This window comes from Seriola aureovittata, chromosome 7 (assembly GCF_021018895.1).
Source record: "Seriola aureovittata isolate HTS-2021-v1 ecotype China chromosome 7, ASM2101889v1, whole genome shotgun sequence".
Taxonomy (NCBI): domain Eukaryota; kingdom Metazoa; phylum Chordata; class Actinopteri; order Carangiformes; family Carangidae; genus Seriola; species Seriola aureovittata.
The window spans coordinates 10620267-10639013 of NC_079370.1; the positions used below are offsets into that span (position 1 = coordinate 10620267).

At 39.5% G+C, this 18747-nt stretch overlaps 2 protein-coding genes across 2 annotated transcripts; one reads left to right on the forward strand and one right to left on the reverse strand.

Moving 5' to 3' along the window:
- Nucleotides 1-1158: 1158 nt before the first annotated feature.
- tubb5 (tubulin, beta 5) lies at nt 1159-5818 on the reverse strand. Its single transcript, XM_056380297.1, has 5 exons — nt 5658-5818; nt 2975-3083; nt 2617-2727; nt 2271-2515; nt 1159-2147 (listed from the first exon to the last, which is right to left on the reverse strand). Exons 1-5 carry the CDS (start codon nt 5712-5714, stop codon nt 1335-1337), a joined length of 1335 nt encoding a protein of 444 aa, XP_056236272.1. The 5' UTR covers nt 5715-5818; the 3' UTR covers nt 1159-1334.
- A 3429-nt stretch (nt 5819-9247) lies between these two features.
- Nucleotides 9248-17907, forward strand: flot1b (flotillin 1b). The gene is made up of 13 exons (XM_056380302.1): nt 9248-9396; nt 10125-10175; nt 10634-10709; nt 10896-10986; nt 11729-11872; nt 13273-13392; nt 14252-14347; nt 14496-14648; nt 14878-15059; nt 15178-15223; nt 15459-15596; nt 16132-16296; nt 16399-17907. Exons 2-13 carry the CDS (start codon nt 10133-10135, stop codon nt 16426-16428), a joined length of 1284 nt encoding a protein of 427 aa, XP_056236277.1. The 5' UTR covers nt 9248-9396; nt 10125-10132; the 3' UTR covers nt 16429-17907.
- Nucleotides 17908-18747: the final 840 nt, after the last annotated feature.

Genomic DNA, 18747 nt, shown 5'->3' on the forward strand with positions numbered 1-18747 from the left:
TACTGTCAGGTACATCACTAACACAATGAGGGCTTTAAGGTAGGTCTTAGCCTTTATTATTATACTACCTTGAGTCTAATGTCAAACGGTAGTTCAAAGTCGTCATTGTTTCAGTTTTGTGTTTATATGTGGCATCACTATGTGTGTAATCAGTTTACCACACAACAACCTTATTGGGACCTGTGTGGAGGAGGAGGAGGGGTAGGGGGCACAGCAGCTGCTTTTTTGCCTTCAGGCCCAATTGCAAAGTTACTCATTTATCAGTAGTTGACATTGGGTCATAACTCCCATCACAAAGGACTCTCATTGCATACTGTTATGGAAAATTATATAAGATTGTTTGTCATGATATCCTTTAGGGAAAATAACATGGGAAGTTTTTTTTTTTTTTTTTTTTTTTTTTTTAAATCTGAGCTAGAATTCTCCACAGGAATTTTAACACAAAACCATTTACAAGTAACTATACAAGTAACATAATTTCACTTGTCGAGTCTCCAAACTTTTTAAGCATTCAAAATTAAGTAGAGAAAATACTGTTGGTCGAAATATGTGGAATGGTATTTTGCTCAACCAACAAATGCCCTGCTAGGCCTATATTTAGATTATCTGAATGCTGCCAAGGTGCAGTGAGCGTATGTTCTTAGACTGATTCATGCCCAGCACTGGGATAGAAGAAGAAAACTGACTACCATGTTGCAACTGGTCATATGCCCTTAACCATCATAATGCCTTCATAGCAGTGGAGAATGCGCTCCTCTAGATATTACACCTTAGTAGTTATTCCAACAGTATCTGGTACCCACATCTGACCTCTTGAATGTTCATGCGTACCTATCTGCACTAAGAATTTGTTGAGTTTATTTAACTGGTAGATTTATTCTCATGGAACAGAAATTTATTTATCTATGCATAACAAAAATGAAGTATGCAGGTATTTTTCATAGCTGCAGGAAAGAGCAAATTAATGTATCAGAACTCTCTATTACAGAAACTGCTGAATTAACACTCATTCATCTGTGGAAATCCCCTTTGATATCAAATCCTTTATATTTACACTGTTCTGAAATGTGAGTGAAATGTAATGGCTGAATTGTGGTTAATGTTTTATCAGACAACTGAGAATAATTTATAAGCAAGCATTAATGAAAGGAAAACAGGTTTTCATTTTACAACTTTATTTGTGGTGAATGAAAAGGTATATCTAATGTACGCTAAAGTTTGATTCTAGCAATGCTCTTAACACTATGTTGGTTCCTCTGTTACTGTTGTGGTCAATCCTTTTTGAATTTTTTTTTTTTTTTTTTTTTGGCATCGATGTCTTGACCTTCACATCTTCAAGCATCCTCTTCAGCCTCTTCATCAAATTCGCCCTCTTCCTCAGCAGTGGCGTCCTGGTACTGCTGGTACTCAGATACCAGATCATTCATGTTGCTCTCTGCTTCGGTGAACTCCATTTCATCCATACCTTCACCTGTGTACCAGTGCAAGAAGGCCTTACGACGGAACATGGCTGTGAACTGCTCAGAGATGCGCTTGAACAGCTCCTGGATGGCTGTGCTGTTGCCAATGAAAGTGACAGCCATCTTGAGGCCACGGGGTGGAATGTCACAGACAGCGGTCTTGACATTGTTGGGGATCCATTCGACGAAGTAACTGCTGTTCTTGTTCTGCACGTTGAGCATCTGCTCGTCAACCTCCTTCATGGACATGCGGCCACGGAACACGGCGGCGACGGTCAGATAGCGACCATGACGTGGGTCGCATGCGGCCATCATATTCTTGGCATCAAACACCTGCTGGGTGAGCTCGGGAACTGTGAGGGCACGGTACTGCTGGCTGCCCCTGCTGGTCAATGGAGCAAAGCCAGGCATGAAGAAGTGTAAACGAGGGAAAGGCACCATGTTGACAGCCAGTTTGCGGAGATCGGCATTGAGCTGACCAGGGAAGCGCAGGCAAGTGGTGACCCCACTCATGGTAGCGGACACCAGGTGGTTAAGGTCTCCATAGGTGGGTGTGGTCAGTTTGAGAGTGCGGAAGCAGATGTCGTACAGTGCTTCATTGTCAATGCAGTAGGTTTCATCTGTGTTCTCTACAAGCTGGTGGACTGACAGAGTGGCATTGTAAGGCTCAACCACTGTGTCGGACACCTGAGGACAGAAAAACACACAGAACCTTTCTTCAGTCTCATGATTTTAGAGGAAACCTAAGGCACAAGAAACTGAAATAAAAAAATAAAAAAAATGTCATGCTATATCACAAGGGTACGTTACCTTGGGGGAAGGCACCACACTGAAGGTATTCATGATACGGTCTGGGTACTCCTCACGGATTTTGCTGATGAGCAGGGTTCCCATACCGGATCCCGTTCCACCACCGAGAGAGTGGGTGAGCTGGAAGCCCTGCAGGCAGTCACAGCTTTCTGACTCTTTGCGGACCACATCAAGGACTGAGTCCACCAACTCAGCTCCCTCTGTGTAGTGACCCTTGGCCCAGTTGTTTCCAGCACCACTCTGACCTGGAGGGGAAGCAGTGACATGCAGGTGAGCGATTCTTTTCCCCAGTTCATAAAAGGCTTTAGTCATTCAGTAACATAAGAAATGTCTTTATTCCACCCACCAAAAACAAAATTGTCAGGTCTGAAGATCTGCCCAAAGGGTCCAGACCTCACGGAGTCCATGGTGCCAGGCTCCAAGTCCACCAGAATGGCTCGAGGAACATATTTACCTCCTCCGCAAGAAAGAGGGAGAAAGAGAAAAAGGGATAAGAGAGAAAACATACCAGCTCAATAAAGCAGGAAACCACAGTCCTTGATGTTACATTGCAGATTTAATGTGAGAAAATCCAAGCATGACAGAAGACACGAGGAAGTAATAGCATGTCTAATGTTATACTTCAGAATTAAATGCTAAACCTGAAAATATGTACATTCAATGTACTCTTTATGTATGAATCACTTGATAGGAAGACAGCTAACCTGTGGCCTCATTATAGTAAACACTGATCCTGTCAAGCTGCAGGTCACTGTCTCCATGGTAAGTCCCTGTGGGATCAATGCCGTGCTCATCGCTGATCACTTCCCAGAACTGCAGACAGAAAATGGAAGGTATCACATGGCAGTTACTTGCAAAAAAAAAAAAAAAAAAGTACACATCTATCCATTAGCAATGCGGTAGGGGACTTTAAACGAGAAAAACAGCAGTGGGTTTGCATTTTTGGAGTCTGATGAAAATGACAGGATTTTTTCCCCTTTCACCAAGCCATATCTGAACCCATTTTATACAATGCAGCTGTTAATGTTTCCATAGTCGCCAACTGATGACTTAGCAGAATGCAGTTCTTTCAGATGTAAAATGCAAAGGAGAGAGCACAAAGGGGCTACAGATCACTCCACAGGCAAAACTGAAAATAAACTCTATTTGCAGGCAGTCACAGAACACTGAAGACGCTGATTGTTTCCAGATCTGTATTCATGTCTTGTTCACTCTTTAAAGACCACAGTCGGCCCTTTAAGAGCGTGTATGCATTAAATCCCATAAGTGGGTGTGACTGTTGCATATGCAGGAAGCCATTTGCATGCAGATATTTTTCTATCTTCCAACTCAGATTTTTTTTTGGTCATACACCCTGTGATTTTCTGCTAACAGCAGCAATAGGAGGATTTAGAGTAATCTGGATAAGCAGACTGTATTGCAGCTCAGTGCTTAAGAGATTGGGAGTCAGCTGTGGACTAAGTATCATGACATTTAAATAAGACCATGTAAAACAAAAATGACCAAGTGACCTTAATATGATGGAGATCACAGCGCAGCAGGACAAAGAGGAACAAAGAGTCGAAAAGGAACAGCTATAAGAGGCTGAGAAAATTATGAACATTTGACAGTGACGCGACAGATAGCTATCAGTAAAGACTGAAAAGAATCATAGTGAAAGAATGAGGACAATAAGCAGGAAAGTAATGCCACACCCTGACCTAATTCACCACAATGTAGCCCTTCAGCAACTCTGTCAATCATATCCACTGGACATCTGAATCAATGAGTCCTGGGGGAATGGAAACAAATGTGGATCCTCAGTGCAAGGCTGCCATTGGGACAAACACAAATGATATTCCATAATCTATAAAAGGTGGTGGATAGAAATGTACTGCATTAATTCCAATTCCACAAAATGATGTACATATACATCATTTACTGCAGTTGGCTTTCTGTGGTGCAGCTGCTTAAGAAATTCCATTAAAAAAATATATGTATAATTGTTAGGCTATATGTTGTGTTTATTTCCTTTAGCTTTTCTGCCAAGACATTGACAGCAGTTGCACATTAAGTCAATTGAGAACCCAGTGACTTCACCCACTGTGCATCAGCTGTTTCCTCCATTCCTCCCCCACCCTACCCCTAATTTGGTTAGGAAAAGAAAGACATCGATTACAAAGACAGGCCCCGCTTTACAGGACATTAAAATCTCTGTCAGCAGAGCATCACCACAATAATGATGTATCCTGTAAAATATGGGCCATTGTTCATGTGGTCTCCAAACTATATAAGAATAACAAGATTCCTGCATGCATTTGAGTAATTCTGTTTAAACATATGCTGTCTGTAGCAAATGATCAGTTGTAAAACAGAAGGAGATAATAAGACAGGGATAATAATGGACCACGAAGACACATATTGTAGCAGACTGCAATTGTTACTGTAAGACTGGGTGGGTGATGAATTGATGGGAGGCAAGACAGTGGGGTCTTATTGGGTAAAATATAGTTTCTTACGCATTAAAATTAGATATAAATTGAACAAAAATGCCAGTGATGCATTTAAATCTCCATAGCATTGATGATGTCTCAATAAATGTTCTTTTTATAGGGAGAAATTCTGTCTTTACAAATTATACATGCCACACCCTTTCCACAGCTCCCCTGCTTTCTCACCAGCTGAAACAGCAGTCTGCAACTACAGCCCGCAGAAATAAAATATAATCAATATGGGCTATTGATCCATCAGCCATTTAGGAAAAAAATTAACTAGGCCTCCCATCCCAGCTCCCACTCATTGTCTGGAATACCAGTCATATCTGCCTGTGCAAGACAAAGAAACCAGAGGAGTGCGGTCTACACTGACTGAAGGGGGCTCTGACAAGGGGAGAATAGAATGATTTTTTTTTCTCTCCTTTCTTTTCCCACAGACAATGTCTTGAGGTCAGCTGAATCCACAGTGTTGAGACGCAGACACGCCCGGTGTTGTGTGAACAAAACCCGTCGAGACACAAGAGCCCCGTTATACCGTTATTCCGATGCGAGCCTGCACGGTCCGCTGCTCCACACCCACTTACCGCAGTGCACAAGATTCAGACAGAAAGGAACAAAAAAAGAGACTCCAACAGTAGTTTTTTTTACTATTTTAAATTGAAATTTCCATATTTATAATGTATTTAAATGACAATAGGCATAATGTATGAAAGGAATATTCGTTATTCATGCACAAAGAGACAAAAGGACTCCTTTGTCTTCATACATATCAAAAATCAGCTACATTAAGATTTATTTCAATAAGTCTAATGAGTAGTCTATGTCCTGCATAATGAGTCTGGGGCGTGACAGTGACATGAAAACCTTATTTTGTAAAGGAATAAATAATTTCTCAATAATTTTATTTTCTTACCTTGGCACCAATCTGGTTACCGCATTGGCCGGCTTGGATGTGCACGATTTCCCTCATTCTGATTGCTAAAGTTTTACAACGACGAGGAGAGACGTTTCACTTCTTGGACGCGAGGAGCCCACCGCAGACTAGTGTGAACGTGCCGGACAATGGATTTATAATGTTGGAGCGTTTCCAGAACGAGGCTGGGGCCGGGGAGCGGGCGTGGCCAGACCAAGACCCAGCTGCTGCAAACGGGGATTGGCTAAGAGGACTGACCCAGAGCCGGGAGGAGGAGGGGCAATGCTGCAGATCAGGGAGTGGAAATGAGATAGGAAGACTGACCAGAATTTTACCAGCTGGTGCCCAGAAACACCCAGAAAGATATATTAGTTTTTTTTGTTTCAGAAATGAGAGGACAGTGATAAATCTGCACTAATACCCCACTCCCCTTACTGTAACCACCCCTGCAGAGAGGACAGATGGCAGAAATTTCAGTTTCAAGTCTGACACGAGATGGGGTCATTCAACTCAAGCCTCATTCCTCAGGGTCCTTGGGTATTGTTTGGAAATACCTGGGGGTTTTGTTGAGCAAGCAGTCTAATCACAAGGTCATTTCCATTCTGGAGCTTTTAAAAAAAAAAATCATATATCAATCATATTTAGATTAACTTTGTGATTCCTTGATGTTCCTCAGTCTGTCAAGCTGTTAAATCAGTGGGCCAGGACTCACATTACTCTGGGTTCTGGTGCATTGCATCCAGCTGATGAGCCTTTTTTCTAGAACAACTTGTGTAGCTGTGTTACCTAAGCACTGCATGTGAAAGAAAGGGATGAAACTGTTTGCACTGCAGCTGCTTAGTCATAATGCCGGACATGATTACTGTATATGTTTGTTGTCAGGGCCGTATTGACAACTTGACTGGCCCTGGGGCAAACAATTGTTGTTGGGCTCCAATTGCCCCCCATTATACAGTATATGGCAGTTTCATTATTTCCTTAAGCACACAGAATCCACTCAGTGCTCTAAAGCTGAAATAACTGACTGGCAGTTTTGATTATTGATTGATCATTTAAGTCTTTTTTTAAGCAAAAGTTTTATTCACAATTTCTCGCTTCTCCAATGTGAATATTTGTGCATATTTATGATAGTAAACTGATCCTTTGTTCCCACTGCCATCAGACTATACAACAACTCAGCCAAAGGAAGTGGACTAATCTAATTATTATTGTTCATTTATTATCAACTGTTATTATTATTATTATTATTATTATCAACAATGAGCTAATGGACACATGAATTTCCCCCAGGGGATAAATAACGCATCTATCTATCTATCTATCTATCTATCTATCTATCTCTTTGGGTTTGGGACTGTTGGTCTGACAAAACAAGACATTTGCACTTTGCAGAATAGTGATAGGCATTTTTTTTTTTTTTTTTTTTTTACAATTTTGTACATAGATAATTGATCAATTGTAAATGCACTTTCAGACTAATAAATAGATAATAAAAATAAAACTCCTATGCTAGAAAAATAACATTTTACTCTTGGTTTTCTGTGAGAAAATGAGAATAATACAAAGTAGTAGTTGGTGATCCAGCTTTGTTGATAGTGTTTGTTTTGTTCTCTGGCTAATTGTTGTGTTTTGTCATGTGAAACAGTGTGCATCATGTGACAAGATTAAGTGAAATCAAATCAAATCTTCATCTGCTCATGACATTTGAATAGTTGTCATGGAAATATTGACATGGAAATATTGATGTACAAAATTAGTTTTATTTTTAATGGGAATTCCAAGGACTTCTTGTCCATGTTTCTTAAAAAGCTGACAAGCTCTTGACCTTGGAGACAGCAGTACATAATATTCTCAGATAAAGTGAGCTGGAACAGCCTTATACTAAGGTTGTTACATGTGTGTATGTATTTATTATGCAGCATAAGGCTTTAATGTTCCAGGCCTCCTAGAAAAATGGCATACTGTAAGAGTTGGATATTACCTAGAAATGACAATTAGCTATAACTCTGAACAGCAGTGTTATGTGCAGTGTGTCAAGAAGGTAATAAGATCAGGATACAATCAGCTGATATCTGTCAGACATCAGCTATCGAGGCCATCTAAAAGGATGGAACAGGCTGAAGAAACAACCTCACCCATCCTTGACTCAATGACCTGGACAAAAGGAGAAGGAAAAATGTTCTCGTCTCCAGGAACCCCCCACACGTGTTGTTAAGAGCCTGGGGTCGATGGTTGATGCTTGTTCAGAGTGGACAGCATGGGTGGGCCAGGCCCCTGTTCCCAGCTCCCAGCAGACTGTGAGGAAAAACAGGAGCACATGCAGAGCCAACCATGTCTGTAAAACGATCAGATTAGAGTACAGCAAGCAGATTATAGATTATGAACTAACCTCTTCCGCTGGAGGATTTTTAGTTTTATGAAATAGTCGTCATATCTTTAAATTCTTGACATTACCTTTTGCTAGAATGACTTCAATTCAATATATATTTTACTGAGTTTTCTTTACTAATAGAGTTGGTCATTAGGAAAAGCCTGACATAAAAAGACAGCATGTTTAAATCTGTGTTCTTCTTACTACCGTTATAGTGAAGATATTTTTCATTTATGTGCTGCACCTTTATTACTAAAGTTGTACCATTTAGTCTAACAGTAATGCAAGACTCAATTTCTATTGTGCACATTATTACTTTTTCATTTATTCATTCATGCATTCAATAATCATGAAGAAGAGATATCACTATAAAATTTGGTTAGAAAACCAAACTTAAAAATGACTATAACAGACTTGTTATCACATAAATGTTGTATGTTGTGTTTTCTGTCTGCTACATGCTGTTTATCCTCCATTTTAAATCATACATCCAATGCACAAATAAGCAGTAGAACTTATTATGTAAGAACATAGGGTCAGACAGGGTACAGACTTTGCTGAGGCAGCTGCCAACTGATGCCCTGGGCAATTCAAAGAGACCAAGGTCAATGGAAATCATCATACCACTTCCAATAGCTCAAACATGATGCTTCAGTCCTCAATATTAATTCAATAGTTACCATATATCTATGGTCAGTGGCAAGTACATTTACTCAAGTTTTTATATAATAAGAATAATAATCCTTTTTTTTTGTACAAACAACTTTATATATTGGAATTTTAAAGTGAAATTAACATAGAATGTACCATTATTCAGCTGAATCACACTCTACTCAGTGATTGAGGTAGTAGTATGTTGCAAACATCAGTACAAGGGCATTGCCAAAATTGGAGAACACTGCCACTCACGATGGTCGGGACCACTGGAATCATGAGACGTCCAGCTGTCAGGGGAAAACTCCCTACAGCACACAACAGAGGAAAACATCACATTTAATATTAAAAGTCTAACATCATGACTTTCATTAACCACAGTGAAGAACTACTTTAAAAAATATGTTTGCCATTTATTCCTATTTGGCTTAAAATTACAAGGAGATAGATGGATGGATGGATAGATGGATAGGTACAGTAGATACTTGATTACATGACTGCAGCAGGAGGTGCAGTTGTCACTACTGACCACTAGAGAGCGTTAGACCGAAGTCTTAGTTGTAATGAAAGATGGGTGTGGTCTGCGGGCACTTCCCTCTCCAAACCGACATTTTTGCCATTCCTCGTAACAGCACCCTGTATGACCGTTGCGACAGGGAAATTATCTGGATTTATTCTAATAAGGCCTTTTACATATTGCCTGGATTATTATCGGTAAGTTAAACGGAACGATCTGTTGCATTTGTCCCATGGTTTAGTTGTGCTTAACGGCTGTTGTGTCAACACGGGACTGGCTGTTCCCACAGGCGTATTATCGACCCAGACCCGATTGTTCTGCCTTTTAACGACTAGTTAGCTAACGCTACTATGCGAGCTAGCTTTCTTTGCAGACCGTTATTCGGTTTTATGTTATTTTTGGAGCCTCGAAGTGTTTTGCAACTCTTACTATTCGACAACATATTGCCTGTTAGGTTTCTGCCTTTGCGTAACGACAGATTTCTCTGTGTTGTGATTGTTTGCGGGGGAGGGCGTTTAGGTTTACGATGTAAATATATGTGAGGCTTTCGGTAAATGATTGACAACGACACATGTTAATTGCAGGATGTGAGTTATTAACATACACTTGACTACATTAACACCCATCAACAATCCTTCGATACAATAACAAACTTGAGCTTATGATGCTTAAATATGAACAATTGTGTGCATGTTAATGGCAGTTATGGTGGCGCCATCGGTTTAAGATGCATGTTCACTGCAAAGAAGAAAAAAACATTTTCTTTGGTGTCCTAGTTTAATATATCCATTACATTGCTTTTCCAATGTATTTTTAAATACATCCTAATGAAATCTACGAATACGCATGATGTTTTTTTCTCTACTAACTGTAATGATCATACTTTGACAAGGTCATGCAATAATTTCCCCTCCCTTCAAATTAGGAATCAAGATGTTCTACACATGTGGACCCAATGAAGCTATGGTGGTGTCTGGTGAGATATTTGCTTGATTTCTCTTCCCTTTATCTCATGGTTGCACAGTTATTTCTCACAACAACACAGGATATTTAAAAAACAAACAAAAAGAATAGTCCTTGTTGGGTAGTAAAACACTCCAGCCTTCACAATTCTGTATCGTTGTTACAGACTACGGCTAAAATGTCATTATAACCATGCAATAAAAAGAGACGTTTTGTGGACAGGGAACTTGTATACCTTTGTCATGTGAACAATTTATTCATCACATGTCTTGTGAGATGTGATTGAGTAACACCTAGTCAGTTTGAAGTAAGCTAGGAATTTTCCAGCTTGCTGTAAAGTGTAGGTGAATGTAAAGCATTACTCAATATGTAGTAATATAGGGGTTGTAAGCTGAACTCTGTACTCTGTATAACTAACTGTGTTTTACTGAATGGTAGTGTAATGTTTATATGCGTTCTCCCCTGATCCAGGCTTTGGCCGTTCTCCTCCTCTAATGATTGCTGGAGGAAGAGTGTTTGTATTCCCATGTATTCAGCAGATCCAGAGGTGATTGTCTTTTCAGTCTCTTTCCCTTTTCTATTTTATTTTATTCTATTTTAAGTAGAATCGGGAAAATAAATGTTGATGTAACAGACAGTTACCAATTTCCTCTGTCTGCCTTTTCATTCTTGCTCTCTGTATTGTATCTCATGCATTCTGCCCTTCCTTGTATTTTATGCCATTTCCCCTCAGAATCACGCTCAACACCCTGACTCTGAATGTGAAGAGTGACAAAGTCTACACCCGCCATGGTGTCCCTATCTCTGTCACTGGCATTGCACAGGTACGCTTTGACAAGTGGATGACTGAAATAACTACAAGGCTTTTAACTAAACTGAGTCAAAAAGATGTGTGAATTTCCACAAAAGTTATTACAATATATTGAAAGTATTTTGCATGGACTCCAAAAGGCAGAGAAGGAGGTCAGCAGCTATTTAAAATCAACACACATCTACGGAAATAGGCTTTTGCTCATACAGGCCTGGGGCTCACTGGGGCTGACTGACATTAATGAATAGGAACAAGTAACTACTGTGTGATTAAGGTAGAAATACAAAATACAGAAACAGCAGCAAATTAAAGTAAAGTAAAGTAAATTTGTTTGTTGCAAAAGTCTCATCAATACAATGTACAACAGCATTCATATTCAGTTCAGTCTGAAGCTTGTCTGTTAGTAAAGAAGGGAAAGGAAGATGACACTTAAAAAGGGTCCCAGGCTGGATTGGATAGGGTCAATGGGACACCACCACTGGGAAAGTATTAAAATGAGACATTGTTTATTTGTTAATGGTAGTTGCATATTTTTGACAGAAGAGAATAGAGAGAAAAAACATCTGGCCGTGGCATCTTTAAAAGGTTGCTCTGCCGACTTAGCTTATTAAATTATAAACTGAAAGTCAGATAGATAGGAAACCAGATTTGTGTTCCTGTTGAGATCCATGTATTTTATGTTCAATCAGATTCCAACCTTGCCACTACCACTTGTTAAAAGCTGCTGGTGTTTCACATGTTCTGTCCTTATACAGGTGAAGATCCAGGGCCAGAACAAGGAGATGTTGGCTACTGCCTGCCAAATGTTTATGGGCAAGTCTGAGCCTGAGATCGCCCAGATTGCACTAGAAACACTGGAGGGACATCAGAGAGCCATTATTGCCCATTTGACTGTGGAGGTTGGTGTAATGACATTATCAAATAGACTGGCTTGGCATGTTCCACCCATAAAAGATTCAGAGACATTATGTTTATGATTAATCACCAACTTAGCCACTCAGTGAAACTTACAGTTCATTCAGAAAGTATTCAGACCCCTTTGCTTTTTTAACATTTTGTTATGGTGCAGCCTTATGCTAAGATATTGATATTTCAATATATTTGATATTCCGTTTTTTATCTTTGTCATTATGAAGTATTGAGTGCAGATTGACAACAGGAACTCATCAGAAACTTTTATTCAAAGTGACTTACAAGTGAGGGACAACACTAAAGCTTAAGTGCAGTAGGAAACCTTGGTGTAGGTACCAAGTACTACATCTATTCAATAAGTGCAAGGAGATCAGGTATAGCAGTGCACCGCAAGTGCATAGTAAGTGCTAGTTAGACATTTTAGGGTTAAGAGGTTTTTTTTGGGTAGAATTGCAATCCACGATCTGAATCACGATCTGCATCCTGTTTCTGCTCAGGTTTTATTGTGAAAGTCCTGACTGGAAGTTGTAATTAATATCTTTACTCTGCTTAAATTGCTTTGTCTGTTCGCCACTATTCTCCACCCACATTGCCGTCTTCTGTTTACAAACTGTGTCACAACCAGTCACACTATTTGCTTAGTTTTATATGGAGTATTCATTTAGACTGTGCTGTTATTGATCTATGAGGTGCTATATAAGTATTTTAGTTGAAAGTTCAGGCGCCTCTTCCCGCCTCTTCCCGCCTCTTCCCGCCTTCAGTTTCCCTGCCTGCTGGCAGATCACTCGTTTCGCAGAGGAACTGCAATTCTATTGTCTTGGACTGCAGCTGGTGATACTAGTTCTTGTTCTGCTCAGGTGAACAACCTTTGCATGTGGTGCTACGCCCAGCTTCCCAAGGCTGCAGAAGAGAAGGACTATCGCCAAATGCAGTTAGTGGGCTAGTGTTTAACAGTTGACAATGGGCTGGTCGGCAGCACTTGAACTTGAAATTAAATATCTAAATATAGTGTCTTTTAATGACATAATCTGTACGATTCATCAGAAAAGTAGATCATATGTCAAATTGAGATCGTCCACGATATAAGATCTTCAGATGGCCCACCGCTAACAGGTCACACAAACAGGACGCCCAGGTTTCTCCTGACCCTGTTTGAGGTAAGTGATGAAGAGACTGAAATTGATATCATGATGGAGAGTGAATGGCCAGGATGACTGTGAGTTCAGTGTTAGAGAGGTTTAGTTGAAGGTGGTGTTCCTCCATCCATCCATTTTAGCATAAGGCTTCAACACAACAAAATATGAAAAAACTAAAGGGTTCTTAATACTTTCCAAATACGCTGTATATACTTTATGTAATGCCTGTAATGACCCATCTCTGTTTGCAGGAGATCTACCAGGACCGTAAGAAGTTCTCTGAGCAGGTCTTTAAGGTGGCCTCATCTGACTTGGTCAATATGGGAATTGGTGTTGTCAGCTACACGCTCAAAGATGTTCACGATGATCAGGTATTTTTTGTCTGTTTGGGTTTGTTTTCTCTTGACATTATTGACAAAGATCTGATGATCAAAACACCACACCAAACATTAATTACTGGAGCAGCAGGAATCTGTAGTGTCACTGTTATCCCACATCTTATTCATATGAAAGCTTTTAGTCTGGGATGATTCCTCTGTTACAGTAAAGCACTTAGGTAATTGATATTGACTCACTGTTTCTGACTCAACTGACCCCCAGCTCTTCTGTGCATTAGTGATAAATTAGGCCTAAGTACTTTACCACACCATCTTTTTTTTTTTTTATATATCCGTCTAATGCACTACCTTCCTTTTTATGCCTCTGCGCTGGCGACAGCCAAGGCCTGCAGGCAATGTGTTTGACTTGTCCATACAGCCATCTGTCTGTACGTCCCATGCTCATGAACACAATATCTCAGTAAGGCCTTGAGGGACTTTCTTCAGATGTGGCACAAACAGTCACCTGTACTCAAAGATCAACTGATTAGATTTTGGTGGTCAAAGGTCAAGGTCACGGTGACCTCACCAAACACATTTTTGGACATAACTATCAAATTCCAATGCTAATTATGACACAATTTAACACAAATGTCTAATAGGACAAAATGAAGTGCTGACATTTTATGTCCCAATGGTCAACGGTCAGACTTCACTGTGACATCTGCAAAATGTTCAGCAAAAAACACCTCCTGGCCATTATTCAATGCTGTGACTCAGTAACGGGAACAGGAAAAATGTGACCATATTTCTTGCAGCTTGGCAAATGCATGGTGGTAATTCTAGTTATTGCTCAAACTTTGTTGTTCCATAATTAACTGTCACTATTTCCCCATCTGTCTGTCTCTTGCAGGACTACCTTCATTCTCTTGGTAAAGCCAGAACAGCCCAGGTGCAGAAGGATGCCAGGATTGGAGAGGCTCAGTACAAAAGGGATTCCGTCATGAGGGTAAATTACCCCCTTTTGTTCTTTTTTTCAGTCCTGTCATTCTGTCTCTTTGCTCATATGGATACACTGAAAATGAGAATGAACCATCATTTGAAAAGAAAAATACTAAAATTTTCTCTATTACTGTCCTGCTACTGTTGATTTACAGGAGGCCCACGCGATGCAAGAGAAGGTGTCTGCTCAGTACAAGAATGAAATTGAGATGGCAAAAGCCCAGAGAGACTACGAGCTGAAGAAGGCAGCCTACGATATTGAGGTCAACACCAAGAAGGCAGAGTCAGAAATGGCCTATCAGCTTCAGGTACAGTCATCTGTTCATAATCTGATCTTCTATGGCCATTTCCTTTGAAACGTTTCAAGTTATGTTGTTTTTGTTTAATTTTTGGTCTGTTCAGTTTCTTTCAGCTTGTATACATCTTGTCCACAGGTTTTAAAAAAAATTTTATTATGCTGTCTTGTCGAGTTTGTATTAGTAAGACAAATCTATATCGTAGATAACATCTGAACTTTTCTTCTGCTTCCCTCATCAGGTGGCCAAGACAAAGCAGCGCATTGAGGAGGAGAAGATGCAAGTGCAGGTGGTGGAGAGGACACAGCAGATTACTCTGCAGGACCAGGAAATCATGCGCAAGGAGAAGGAGCTGGAGGCCAAAGTCAAGAAGCCTGCAGAGGCAGAGAAATACCGGCTGGAGAGGCTGGCTGAGGCACAACGGTGAGTACTAGAGCGTAATACTGTTGACTTGTATGATTCTGAAGAGAGCTCAACAATTTGCAGTCACTAAAAAGTGTGCATATGTACAACTCAGCTCAGTCTCTCTTCTCTTCTGCAGCCTGCAGCTCATCATGGAGGCTGAGGCTGAGGCTGAGTCCATCAGAGTGAGTACTGCCATGTTTCTCTTTTTCTTCTTTTCTTGTCTGATAGACAACTCATCATATTGCAACTATTTACTCCCTCAAAACAAAACATCAAACATCACCACAGTCAGGACTGGCAGCCTTGTGCCCTTCTATTGTAAACTTAACCTTAATTTATGTGTGTGTGTGTGTGTGTGTGTGTGTGTGTGTGTGTGTGTGTGTGTGTGTGTGTGTGTGTGTGTGTGTGTGTGTTTAGATGAAGGGCGAGGCAGAGGCTTTTGCCGTGGAGGCTAAGGGTCGTGCCGAGGCCGAGCAGATGGCCAAGAAGGCCGAGGCCTTCAAGCAGTACAAAGATGGAGCCATGGTGGATATGCTGCTGGAGAAACTGCCACTGGTCAGTCTGACTATCATGGCTGTATGAAGGGATGAAGAATAGATGATGTTAGAAGCGTATGATGAAATATTATGTTATTATTGGGACCGTTTTGCTTAGTCGAATGTTGCTTGTGGGTTTTTTATTACTTAGTAGACTTGTTATCATAGCATGGCCTATAATATGGCACCCTCTGTATTATATTGATTTTATTTTGAATTAGTTTATGGTCTTTAATCAGAAGTACGCTCATTCGGCTTTAGTATTTTAATTCTTTGTGTGTTTTTAAACTTCGTGTACGGCTTAATTTGATATTTAGACAACAGCAAATATTCTCCTACTGTAATGAAGTAATTTGACTCCCTGTATCTTGATACATTTTCTTTAGTTCAGCAAAAGTGGAGTTTATTTTGAAAGTCCCATTTTTAGCAATTTCCTCTCAATTATTATTAATACAAAATTCAAAGCACTTGCTAAATTAACCTTTCCTTTTTTACACTGAGCGATGAATATCTTCTTCAGTGTACTGACTTCAGTGTTTCTGTTTGTCCTGCAGATGGCAGAGGAGATCAGCAAGCCTCTGTCGGAGGCCCAGAAGGTCACTATGGTGTCCAGTGGTGGCTCAGAGGTGGGAGCAGCCAAACTGGCCGGAGAGGTGTTGGATATCATGACCAGGCTGCCACTGGCAGTGGAGAAACTAACTGGAGTTGATATTTCCCTGGTACGTTGGAGTATGTGTGTCAGAGACTGATGGATAATGTATGAGGCTGGAAGGCTGGCGTATGTGCTAATTATCTCAATGTTTCTCTCATTGACTTCACAGGTTGGAGGACAGAGCGCACGTGCCCATTAAGAACACAGACAGTAGAAATAATCAGGAGAGGTGTCACCAATATCCCTACTAGGAGATCCACATCTTCTCATTGTGCCGATTAATCACTGTATCGACTCCACCAATACCGTAGTCCTGTCTGATTATCTGTGTGCATGCATGTGTTTCACTTGTGCATCTCTTTTGCTGGTTCTTCCTCCATCCAACACCCCGTGCCTTTTGCATGGAGGAGGGGCTTTATGTTGTTTCTTGTCATACCTCTGATCTGAGCTGTTGGGTTTTCTGCTGTGGTTGACAGCAAAAGCAACTGCAAGGGATTCTATCATTGATGAAGTTACTTTGTCTGCCTGGAGGAGACAAAAGACTCAACCCACTTCTGCCAGTGGTAGTCCAAGTAGAAAATCCAGTCTTTGTCTTTTTACACTTGACCCTCAGTATGCAAGTTTTTATTAACATTTTATTGTGGAAAAAAATTCTTGTTTGGTGCCTTTCAATTCACTAAATGCTGCTGAACTCTTTATCACAGCATTACCTCATACTTTAGTTAGTGGGCGTGTTGCTTCTCTCATCGTACTTTTATACTATTTACTTCACATAACCTAGGTTTTTATGTTTATTATAAAAGACACACAAAGCTAGGGTGGTTCTAGTTAACGCCACATATCTCGTTCTTGTAACTGACTACATTACTGGGCCCAAAATCATATCGGTTGTGCTGCAAGTGGAAGAATTTTCTCTGTGCTTCAGAATGAGGGTAAAGGAAGTGGTTAATGGAAACAAGGTTTTGGGGTTTCCTGTGAAAAGCAACCAGAAAGTATGTTATGGTAGGGGAAAAAAAATATTTTTTGTCTTTGCTGCAGTGTCTTCTGGTGTCTTATTTTGTATGGCAAGAGTAAAGGACCATCACTGACTAACCAACTAACCAGCCTGTTGCTTTGATGTGCTTGCTGCCTGGAATTTAAACTGATATACGGGAGATAGATGATTTTCCTTTTTTATTTGTTGAACTGATTTTCCATCACAATGTGATGTTGGGTATTACAGATTTTGGCTGATTGTAGGTCTTGTACTTTTAGGAGGTTCTGAATGACAACCCAGTACCTCTGACTTGGAGTTTGGGGGCTGATTTCTTCACAAAATTTCCAAACGTTTTCCATCTACTAAGCCTTATGCATTTTGTGACCGCCAAGTGCCTGGTCAAGACTCCTCAACAGCCAAGTCAAATTGACTTCTGTCAGGGAATAATTTCTTATATCTAATCATAAGCCATTAGCCGTCATTATTGACAGCTGTAGATGAAAGCCAAATCAGTCTCTGCTCCTTTTGTATGTTCTTGCGACCAATTTCTCGCTGTTGTTGCATGTCTGTCTTTTAAACTGACATAGGAAGTAGCTGTTACATAGTGTGAAAGTTGTATACTGGTGGCCAATATTAAAGATTTATATGTAGTGAAATGTTCTAAGATATTATAGACAATAAAATATAGCTTAATCACTGAAACCTGTTGCTGTCTATTTATGTGCCTCCATTCTGGAGACAGCTGTGGCTGTAGGAATTATGGTCTTGGTTCGTTCCTCTGCCTGTCCCATGATAAAATACACTTCATAATTTTTATTAATTTTTTAAAGACTTAAAAGTCTTCACTACAAATGAGCCTGGACAGATATGTATGTAAACTAGTAAAATAATCAAAAATAACTCAGTTTGATTTCAGTAATTATCAATTTAATATATATTTAATTCAATGTAATTAATTCAATTTTATTTTTATTTAATTCATTTAAGTAAATCTAATTTAATTTAGAATATTTAATTGCTTAATTGAGTAAAAATGTATTTAGTCTATTCGAGTAAATTTGAACTATTTTTACTCAATTTAATTTGACTGAGTAAATTACATTTAACATAAATTTTAATATTTGATTTAATATATTTTAATTTATAATTAATATTTGAGTTAATTTAATGATAAATGATTACCCAGTGGTAAAACTTTGAGTAATTTCTGAGTGAATTTAATGTATATATTTAACTCAATTTTATTCATTTTATTTAATCAAACTCAATTTAATTAATTTAACTTTAATAATTTGAATAAAGTTAAATGCATTTAAATTGGATTTAAATCAGTAAATTGAATTTAATTAATCTAACTTCATTCAGTGAATTTAATCTAAAGATTTAACACAATACCTCAATATTTTACCTTAAATTCTTCACAACATTGGAGTGGCGTTTTGTATTGTATGCCAGCCAATTTATTTAACTTAATTTGTTTTTAGCCTGTAACTGGCCGTCTACACCGATTCCTTCACTGCGGATTTTAAAAAGGACGAATCC

Excerpts from the sequence above, each read along its gene's own strand:
- flot1b (XM_056380302.1), top strand. The coding sequence starts at position 10,133 with ATGTTCTACACATGTGGACCCAATGAAGCTATGGTGGTGTCTG. Across the intron at positions 10,710-10,895 it reads TGTATTCAGCAGATCCAGAG|AATCACGCTCAACACCCTGA; the intron begins GTGATTGTCTTT and ends ATTTCCCCTCAG. Across the intron at positions 14,649-14,877 it reads AAATGGCCTATCAGCTTCAG|GTGGCCAAGACAAAGCAGCG; the intron begins GTACAGTCATCT and ends TTCCCTCATCAG.
- tubb5 (XM_056380297.1), bottom strand. The coding sequence starts at position 5,714 with ATGAGGGAAATCGTGCACATCCAAGCCGGCCAATGCGGTAACCAGATT. Across the intron at positions 2,728-2,974 it reads TTACTATAATGAGGCCACAG|GAGGTAAATATGTTCCTCGA; the intron begins GTTAGCTGTCTT and ends TTTCTTGCGGAG. Across the intron at positions 2,516-2,616 it reads ACCTGACAATTTTGTTTTTG|GTCAGAGTGGTGCTGGAAAC; the intron begins GTGGGTGGAATA and ends CTTCCCCTCCAG.